The 10,344-nt window shown below is 55.3% G+C and overlaps 1 protein-coding gene across 1 annotated transcript; it reads right to left on the bottom strand.

Moving 5' to 3' along the window:
* Positions 1–1,152: 1,152 nt before the first annotated feature.
* On the bottom strand, positions 1,153–8,705 carry LOC122733052 (FGF1 intracellular binding protein). Its single transcript, XM_043973544.1, has 10 exons — positions 8,508–8,705; positions 8,186–8,384; positions 6,998–7,124; positions 3,771–3,871; positions 3,561–3,694; positions 2,845–2,953; positions 2,699–2,762; positions 2,243–2,329; positions 1,842–1,939; positions 1,153–1,630 (listed from the first exon to the last, which is right to left on the bottom strand). Exons 1-10 carry the CDS (start codon positions 8,590–8,592, stop codon positions 1,561–1,563), a joined length of 1,074 nt encoding a protein of 357 aa, XP_043829479.1. The 5' UTR covers positions 8,593–8,705; the 3' UTR covers positions 1,153–1,560.
* Positions 8,706–10,344: the final 1,639 nt, after the last annotated feature.

Genomic DNA, 10,344 nt, shown 5'->3' with positions numbered 1-10,344 from the left:
TCCTAAGCTTGTAAAGTTGATCTGTTGTGCCCAATTATACGGGCAGTTCAGTGGCTAGTGCCAAATTCACTTAGCTTGTATGTCACAGTTTCCTCATCAGAAAAAACAGGGATAATAACAGCACCTACCTCTAGGCATCAAACGAGAATAATTGTAAAGAGCTTAGTGGCCCATCAGCACCATAGAGGCATGAGCTGCCATCACTTCCTCACACACTCAGCCCAGAGCTCAGGCCTCTCAGACATTCTCAGGCAGTATTAATTCTCCTTCCCAGCTTGGAGGGGCAGGCCTTCAAAGTCTTCCTTCAGTACTGGGCGCAGATCCCTGAGGCACCCCACCAAAGACCTCCAGCCAGGTGGACACTGGGCCATCAGTGAGGACCTCCAGTCCAGCCTAGTCCTTAAACCATCTGACTGTATTCGTCTAATCCAGGGGTTCTTCACCTCAGGTCCATGGATAGATTGGGGGGAAAACCATTTCTTTTCACCAGCCTCTGACTGAAATGCAGCATTGTCCTCCATTATGAATTTGAGAAGCAAAAACCAAGCCTCTGATGAGGGGCCCCTGAGGGAACCAGGACCCAGAAGGAGGAGGAAAGCCCCTGCTCCAGTGCAGGCCTCCCCCCTTCTCCACAAGCACAGGACAAGATGCTTCACAGAGAGCTTTGCTGATGCAAAGTGAGCTCTCCCCTCAGCCTCCCACCCCCTAAACAGATGAGCAGCCTCCAGTGCCACGGCCTGGAGTTCCAAAGTGACCTCAGACGCCCCCTAGCTGTGTGACTTGACTTCAGCCTGTTTGCCTCAGTTTCCTCATCTGTAAACTGAGCGGGAGAAGGAAATGGCGAGCCACTCCGGGATCTCGGGTCACCGAAGGCAGGACATGAAACAAGTGAACAGCTTCGAAAATGGAACTTTAGACCTGGGGTCCGGGGGTAGGGAGAACCTTGACCTCAGAGGAGCGGCCTTCAAAGGGACCCAAGGTCAGAGCTCAAAGGGGCCTCCAAGGTGATTTCATTCAACCTCACTCCACCCGACCTCACATAAGTAGAAGCAACGGGGACCTCTGAGGCAAGGCCCCCTCGCCGGCCCCACCCAGATGTCACAACTACGTCCAGAATCCTGTTTCAGGCCCAAGAATCACCCTTGGTCAGACTCTCCAAGGTCAGGGCTCAGCCCTAGGTCTGCCCATTTATTATCAGCACAAAGCGGGGCTTTGGCCCACAGGGCCCAGGGCTAGCTAGTGAGCCGCTGGGGTCTGGCTGAGCTGCCCTTCCTGGGGCCTGGTTCCCCACTGCCCCACCCCAATCCACAGGGCAGGAGGGGCTGTACCAGGGGACCTCAGGCCTGGGATACCTGCCCCCAGGTCGAGTTAAGCTCCCCTCCCAGGGCCTGGGCTCCCGCCTGCCCACAGTGGAAATGATGAGTTGGTGTGTCAGGGGGCTGAGCTGCCCTCTCTGGGCCCAAGTTCAGTTTCCCCTTCCTCCCATCCACAGAGTAGGCAGGGCCCAGGTGAGGAACTGCAGAGCAGGTGTCCTGGGCCTAGAGGTGGAGCCCCGGGCCCTCAGTCGTGATACATGCGCAAGAGGCAGCTTCGAAGAGTGGTCATGTAGCGATCCCAAAGGGCCTGGTGCCTGGGGGTGGAGAGAGGAGCTACTCAGAGAGGGCTCAGTCCTGGCAGCTGCCACAGCTAAGGAGCCACCTTGGGGACCCAATGCCAACGAGGGCCTGCAATGCAGCTGGTGCTGGGGAGAAGGGGATGGGCAGCCAGGAGCATGGGCACCAGACAGACATCTGCAGGGGCAGGAGGGCTGGGGCAACGGAAAATGGGGCAGGGGCCCTTACCGAAAGCCATCCAGGGAGTGGACAGAAGCTGAATACTGGTTCAGGAAGAGCCGGACGTCATTCAGCGGCCACCGGTCGGAGCGGCACGGCTCTATAAACTGGGCAGACAAGAGGATCCAGCCTCACTCTTCCCGACCCCAACCCAATCTTTTCTTTTTTTTTTTTTGCAGGGCAATGGGGGTTAAGTGACTTGCCCAGGGTCACACGGCTAGTAAGTGTTAAGTGTCTGAGGATGGATTTGAACTCAGGTACTCCTGAATCCAGGGCCAGTGCTTTATATCCACTTTGCCACCTAGCTGCCCCAACCCAATCTTTTCTGCCATCATAAGGCACAATTGAGAAGGGCAGGACAGGATGGGAGGGGGAGGCAACCTGACAGTGAAGGGCAGGGAGGTCCCCACCTTCTCCACGAGGTCCACAAACAGGTCACGCACATCCTTGGTGTGGGTTAGCTTGGAGGCGATGTTGACCAACCCTCGAGACAGGTTCTGTGGGGTCAGGAAGCCAGGGGTCTTGGAGTTTGCCCCTCTCACCCGAGGGACCCCAGAACCCCAGGGCAGGGGGACCCCTTCTAGACAGAGGCAGTTGGTAGCACTGCCCTCCTCCCACAGGGCTGCCAGGTCAGCTTGGCCACCTTGGGCCCCGACAGGAGCAGCAGCATCTCCTGCAGTCACTACAAGAAACCAGAGTGTGTGTAACCGAGCTGGGCAGGGGGAGGCAGAGCAGCCTGGGGCCTCAGGAGTGACCCTGATTACATGCTATGCAACCCGAAGGCAAGCTGCGCCCCTCTCTCTCTGGGCGCACAGGCAGCAGGGTAGGGGGTTAAGGGTCCCCTGGCAGGACCAGGGGAGACAGACCTTGAAGTTGGCTTCTGCCTCTGGAAGGACGCTGAGTTTCCCTCGGAGAGCAGTGCACACCAAGCTGTGAGGGAGGAAGCAGCTCACCCTGGGCCCTGGGTCCTCCCCACCCTGGCCCGGGGCCCCTCCCTCCCTGCTTTAGCCACCTTTTGTGCAGATCAAGGAGGTCCTTGTCGGCCACCAGCACCTTTAGCTCCTTCAGGTCCTGGAGAAATTCCTTGTCCAGGTCTACGTCGGTGTCATCGACCTGAGAGTCTGCAGAGGGGCCCAAAGAAGCGGGGCAGACTGGCTGAGGCCCGGCCACCGGCTACAGGCAGCCCTATCTGGCCAGAGCCTGCAGAGGAAGGGGCCTCGGAGCAGAGAAAAGCAGCCTGGCTGCCTGGGAAACAGGAGGCCTGACTTATAGGCCTGGCTAAGTCTTTTTTCGGCTGGTGGACCTGGAGTTGGGAAGGCCTGGGTTCAAATCATGCCTCAGATGTTAACTAGCTGAGTGGCCTTAGGCTATCCCTTAACTGGGCACCAGTTCTTGATCTGGCCTCTGAGATCTAAAGGCCTCTGGCCCCAAATCAAGATCCTATGACTCAGTTTCTCCCCAGAGAAGGATGGGACTAAAATCTGGTAGGTCTCTAAGCTTGGCTGTTCCTACTCTGGCTCCTAGGGTCCCTCCCTACATTAGTCTGCCGGGCAGGAGTGAAGGCCCATTTGAATCTTGGGAAAACAGCAGGTGGGACCCAGAGCCAGGAGTCCTCTGTTGGGAGCTGCCAGTGTATGTGTGGGAAGCAGCTGTTGGCTAGAGTCAGGGCATCCAGAACTTCCTGACCTTGAACCTTCTGGGCGGCAGGGGGGAGGGGAAGCTACTCACCCACAGCACCAGGCGTCCAGTTCTGAATCATCAACTCTGCACAGAAGGCCAAGTCCCCAAAAGTCAAATATTGCAGCTTCTTCTTCCCTGTCTCAAAGCGGTTGTTGGCGAAAAAGACGACAGCAGCATAGTCCCTGGGGGAAGCCCGGGCTCTTAGCCAGACTGCAGATGCCCAGGGTCAAGCCCTCCCAGCCCCCCCATGCTCCTCACCTGGCCAGCCGGTCAGAGAGGAGGAAATGCTGCTGGATATTGCCGGCCAGGGAGCCCCGCATTTCCTCCACCACCTTGAAGACTCTCTTGAAGTTGTCAAACTGTGGGGCAGAAGAGGCAGCTGAGGAGAGGCTGAGTAAGCAGGCAGGGTCTGGGGTCCCTGCCCCCAGGGAGCTCAAAGGAGTTATTAGTGTCTAAGGAAGGACAGTGCTGGGGGATGAAAGCTAGTGGAAGGGTCTGGGAACTCACCGCCTAATAAACTGTCTTCATTTCATCTTCAACTGGGAATGAATTCACCCTTTTCATTTTGGATCCTGGTCATTTGGATTTCTTCTTCTTTTTTTTAAATCAAATTAACCAATAGTTTATCTATTTTATTGCTATTTTCCCCTCATAAAACCAGCTACTAGTTTTTTATTAATTAGTTCAATGGTTTTCTTTTCATTTTATTCATCTCTCCGTTGATTTTCAGGATTCCCAAACTGGGGTTTAACTGGGGATTTGTACTTGTTCTTTTTCTAGTTTTTGAGCTGCACACCCAATTTGTTGCTCTGCTTGTTTAGAGATGAAATTTTCCCCTAAGTGCCGCCCGGGCTGCATCCCCCAAGTGTTGGTGTCCTGTCTCAGGAAACTCACAGCCTGGAAGACAGAGGACTCAGGGTGATCATACAGCTGTCTTCAAAGGTGCCCCAGCAATGTGAGGGGCCAAAAAAGGGCACACTTGAACATCCTAACAAGCAGCAGGGTGCCCAGGGAGGGCGAGCTGCCCTTAGGAGGTCTTCAGGAAGAGCCGGACGGGTACTTCCTGGGGGGGGGGGTGAGGGGGCTGGGTCAGAGAGAAGACTCTTATTCTGGTTGGAGTTAGACTACTTTGCCTCTGAGGTCTCTTCTGATTCTAATGTCCTATGGTTCTGGGCCAGGAAGACCTGGGTTTAGATGCTGCCTCAGGCACAGTGTCACCTGACTGCTCTCTGCCTCAGTTTACCATCTGTAAAGTGGGGATAATAATGGCACCTACAGCACAGAGTTGGTGCTGGGATGCTCACATGAGATCACCACCATAAAACATTATAGTCATAATAATATTACTACCAGGTTGGGATCCAAAAAGAGATGAAAAACAAAAAGGTGAATTAGAAATTGAGGAGATGGGGGCAGCTAGGTGGCACAGTGGATAAAGCCCTGGATTCAGGAGGACCTGAGTTCAAATCCGGCCTCAGACACTTGACACTTACTAGCTGTGTGACCCTGGGCAAGTCACTTAACCCCCATTGCCCCGCAAAAAAAAAAAAATTAATAAAAAATAGAAATTGAGGAGATGCCTATCAATTGGGGAATGGCTGAACAAATTGTGGGATTGAGATTATGATGAAACACTATTGTGCTATAAGAAATGATATGGGGCAGCTAGGTGGCAAAGTGGATAGAGCACTGGCCCTGGATTCAGGAGAATCTGAGTTCAAATCTGGCCTCAGACACTTGACACTAGCTGTGTGACCCTGGGCAAGTCACTTAACCCCAATTGCCTCACCAAAAAAAAAAAAAAAGAAAAAGAAATAAAAAAGAAAAAGAAAAAAGAAATGATGAGCAGGATGCTCTCAGGAAAAGCTGGACAGACTTACATGAACTGATGCAAAGTGGAATGTACTGTATACAAAGTGACAGCAACATTGTAAGATGATCAGCTGTGAATGGCTTAGCTTTTTCCAGCAATACCATGATCCAAGATGACTCTGACTTATGAAAAATGCAAACCATCTCTAGAGAAAGAACTGATGGTGTTTGAACACAGAATGAAGCATCATTTTTTTTAGTTCCTTTTTCTTAAGATTTTTTTTTTGGTCTGTTTTTTTTTACAACCTAACATGGAAATGTTTTGCATGAATACACATGTATAACTTATATTGAATTGCTCATGTTCTTAAGAGGGAGTGGGGAGGAAGGGAGGAAGAGAATTTGGAGCACAAAGTTTTAAAAATCAATGTTAGGAGGGGCAGCTAGGTGGCGCAGTGGATAAAGCACCGGCCCTGGATTCAGGAGTACCTGAGTTCAAATCCGGCCTCAGACACTTGACACTTACTAGCTGTGTGACTCTGGGCAAGTCACTTAACCCCCATTGCCCCGCTAATAATAATAATAATAATAATAATAAATGTTAAAAATTGTTTTATACATAATTTGGGGGACAAATTCTAAATTAAAAAAACCCAAAAACATTAGGGTCAGCTGATGTGTAACCAGCATGCAATGAGGGCAGAGCTCAGAGGAAGGGGGGAATTCCATTGTGAGGGGCGGGGATGGGGGCTGGTGCATCAGAAGTAGCACTTAGGGCAGAATGCCCAGGTCATGTTCAGCAGACAGAGCTGTGAGAACGGAGTGGGAGAGGGCAGATGTACCCAGGTCAGAAGAGGCTGAAAAGGGCTGAGATCATGTCATTTTTTCCAACAAGCATTTATGAAACGCCAGGCATTGTGCTTAGTGCTTTACAAATATCTCATTTGAATCTCACAACCTTGGGAGGAAGGTGTGATCATTTTACAGATGCGGAAACTGAGGCAGGCAGAAGTTATATGACTTGCTCTGGGTCCCACAGCCGAAACCAGAAATGAACTCAGGGTTTCCTGACTCCAGGACCAGTATTCTGTTCACCTCTACAGGGAAAACTGAGGCCCAGAGAGGTCAGCCAGTAAGGTAGTGGCCGAGTTGGAACTAGAGCCCAGGTCTCTGACGGCCCATTTTAGTGCAGAGGCTGCTTTCTATGGGGTCTGGCTGTAACTAGGACGTTGGTGGCCCTGGACAAATTCAGCTGGGGTGGGACTGGGAAGTGGAAAACCTCTGACAGGTGGGAGAAGCCCAGCTCAGGGTGGGCCCCAGGAAAGGGCAGGGTTGTTCAGAGGGTGGATGCAGGTACCTTGGGACAAAGCCCCACTCTCTGTTCTAGCTCTGCCTGGGAGCTAAGCTGGGAAGGGAAGGGCTCTGAGTGCCAAGCTCAGGAGTGTCCATTGTCTCAGGCAGGTACTGGGGAGCCACAAAGGGTTCTGAGCAGAGCTGTGGCGTTAGCGCCTTCGAGGAGGCAGTGTGGCTAGGACACAGGATGGGCTGGGGAGGGAGGCCAGAAGACCCAGGGTGGGTGAGCCCAGTTAGGTGGGAGGCTGCTGAAGGGTCCCAAGGAAGAGATGAACAACAAGGCACTGGGGCATCCCAGGGCCAGAACCCAGAGCCCTGACCTGTCTCCGGCAGCTCTTGAGAGTCACTCCAGTCTTGGCGCTGATGTCATCTAAGTCCTTCTTGGTGCCCTTGGACAACTTCTTCCCCAGCACCTCCCGGACAAAGGCTTCATCAAAGGCGTAGTACCTGCGGGGGCGAGGGGGATAGGCCTTGGAGGAACGGGTTGGACTGGGCCTGGGGGCCTGATGGAGGAGGGAGAAAGTGGGGAAGAGGCCCAAGAAGTTGGCAGTAGAGAAGGCTAGCCGTAGGGGAAAGGCCTCGACTGTGGTTTTTTTTTTTTTTTTTTGGTGAGGCAATTGGGGTTAAGTGACTTGCCCAGGGTCACACAGCTAGTAAGTGTTAAGTGTCTGAGTTGAATTTGAACTCAGGTCCTCCTGACTCCAGGGCCGGTGCTCTATCCACTGCGCCACCTAGCTGCCCCAGGCCTCCACTCTTGAGAAACATGGGATGTCTGGCCAAAAGGAAGGGGTCTTGAATTGGGGATGCTAAAGCTGTGGGGGTGGGCAGAGTAGGGGACAGAGCTGGGGGGCCCCCCCGGAGGGGTTGAACAGCTGGGGATGGGGCTAAGGGGGTGGGGCCAAACAGCTGGGTGGAGCTAAGGGGCAGGGCTGAGCAGCTGGGGTGGGGCTAAGGGGGTGGAGCTGAGCCAATAGGTGGGGCTAAGGGTTAGGGCTGAGCAGCTGGGGTGGGGCTAAGGGGGTGGAGCTGAGCCGATAGGTGGGGCTAAGGGGCAGGGCTGAGCAGCTGGAGTGGGGCTAAGGGGGTGGAGCTGAGCCAATAGGTGGGGCTAAGGGTTAGGGCTGAGCAGCTGGGGTGGGGCTAAGGGGGTGGAGCTGAGCCGATAGGTGGGGCTAAGGGGCAGGGCTGAGCAGCTGGAGTGGGGCTAAGGGGGTGGAGCTGAGCCGATAGGTGGGGCTAAGGGGCAGGGCTGAGCAGCTGGGGTGGGGCTAAGGGGGTGGAGCTGAGCCGATAGGTGGGGCTAAGGGGCAGGGCTGAGCAGCTGGAGTGGGGCTAAGGGGGTGGAGCTGAGCCGATAGGTGGGGCTAAGGGGCAGGGCTGAGCAGCTGGGGTGGGGCTAAGGGGGTGGAGCTGAGCCGATAGGTGGGGCTAAGGGGCGGGGCTGAACAGCTGGAGTGGGGCTAAGGGGGCGGGGCAGGGCAGCCGGGAGAGGAGCCTGGGGCCCCCACCTCTCGATGAGCAGGGCCTGCCGGGACGGCGGGATCTGGAAGACGAGCTGGTGCAGCAGCTTAGGCGGTGTATGCAGCAGGCGCTCGAGCATGTGGAAGGTGCGGTAGTGGTCCATGGTATCGCTCTGCAGCACTCCCGCCGTGGCCCCCGTCTGCTCCAGGATGCCCGAGCGCACCCGCAGCCCCACGGCATCGCTCACTGTGGACAGAGAAGCGGCCATGGGGGCGGGGGAGGAGAGGAGAGGGCGCACCCCGTCCCCACGCAGCCTGGCCCCCGCCCGAGGGTCTCCCAGTGCTCCCCCGCGCTCTCCCCCGCCCGCACCCGAGTATCCGTCCAGCCAGAGCCGGTATACATCCTCGTCAATGAGGGTCGTGTTCCCCACGAAGATGTCCAGCTCGTTGGTCATGGCGGAGCTGGATGCCCGAACCCCACGGGACTCGACCCCGGGACTAGCCACCGCTTCCGGGTGCAACTGGGCCTTAGCTCCAGCACCCGCTGCGAGCCAGGGACCACTTCCGGTGCGAAGCGGAGGGGGCGGGGCCTCGAGGAGGGGCTCAGATCCAGGTCCCGCCCCTCGCTGGGCGGTGGGCCCTCCCTATTTTCCCCAGGGGTGGGGCCTTCTTTGGCCCCGCCCCGTTCTCAGAGCCGCCCTCGGCCCAGCCGCGCCCCAAGAAAGGGGAAACCCCAGCGCAGGGGAATTCCCCTCCCCCTCGGCAGCTCCTCCTCCTCTTCCTCCTTCCTCACCCCCAACCCAAATCCCCCTCCCCTTTACCAATCTACCAGTCCCCCTTCCCAAAGCTCATCCTCCTTCCCCATCTCCCATCCCCCAGTTTTCCATTCCCTATCCTCTCCCCTTGATTAATCTCCCCCTCCTTCCCTCCTATTCCCAACTCCCCTTCCCCATTTCCTCATCTCCCCATCCTTCCCTCCCCCCTCATCACCCTTAATAAATCAGGAAATCAATTTTAAAAACCATTTAAACATTTATTAAGAAAAAAAATGCATTAAGCACCTCCTACACGCCAGGCACTTCAGATACAAAAGACAAACATGGAAACAGATTCAGCCCTTCGAGAGTTTCCCTTTTCTTGGGGAAACTACGTGGAAAATCTATACAACGTCTTTACGCGAGAAAGGAGGGAGGAGAGAGGCACTAGGCAGGGAGGATCCGAGAAGCCCTCAGGTGGGAGGTGATAAGCCAGTTGAGATTCTAAAGGATCCGGGGCTTTTAAGGAACGGAGGTGACAAGGGAAGGCATTCCAGGCGTGGGGAGGTGGGGGTGGGGAGGTTCTGGAAAGGCACGGAGCCCCCCAGTAGGGTCGGCTTCTCACACGTTTCTCCGCTCCACTTCCCCCATGCTCCTTCCCAGCCTCCTTTCCTCCTCTCGTTACCTCCTCTTCCCCAGTCTTCGGCTCCCCATCCCCTCTCATCCAATCTCCTCTTTTTCCTCCCTTCTCACCATCCTCCACTGGGGCCCCCTCTCCTCCCCACCCCATCATCCCTAAATCCTACCTTCCTCCTCTCCCTCCCCCTTCCTTCATCCTCCTTCCCTCTGCCCATCTTCCTCTTCCTCCGCAGTGCCGTCGTCCCTCCTTTTTTCCCTCCCTCCACTCTGCCTCATCACTCCTCCCCACACTGAATCCTCTCAGTCCTCCTTCCTCTGCCCCCGTATGGTGAGAAGCAGTCCAGCAGCGAATGTGCGGGGCCCATCTCTACTGGGGTACTCAGGCTCCCCACCCCACTCCGGGCTTGGAGCTTCGGGACTAGGCTGCCCATTCAGAGCGAACGGAAGAAGGAAAGGTGGGGCCCGAAGAGGAAAGGAAGAGAGGGGGGACTGGGACTGGGTTCTACTGGAGATAAGATAGCACCTCCAGGAAGGGACCTGGAATGCATGGGTCTCCTCAGAAGGGAGGTGATGAGAGGATGGGAATCTATCCCGTTGGGTTTAAGATTCAAAATAGGACAGCCAAGCCCTTAAAGGACAGAGCCTTGGGGAAGGCATAGGGACTTCTAGGTCTAGATATAAGATACAAGATAGATATAAGAGCTTGAAGCCTGGGTCCAGGGTCAGGAGAGATGAGGATAGCACCCCGGGCTTCTTCGAAGGCACAGGGACACCCGGATGGCAAGTTAGGGCACTGAGGACACACCCCAGAGC

The sequence above is a fragment of the Dromiciops gliroides genome, chromosome 6, assembly GCF_019393635.1.
Source record: "Dromiciops gliroides isolate mDroGli1 chromosome 6, mDroGli1.pri, whole genome shotgun sequence".
Classification (NCBI taxonomy): domain Eukaryota; kingdom Metazoa; phylum Chordata; class Mammalia; order Microbiotheria; family Microbiotheriidae; genus Dromiciops; species Dromiciops gliroides.
This window is presented reverse-complemented; position numbering and strand designations above follow the sequence as displayed.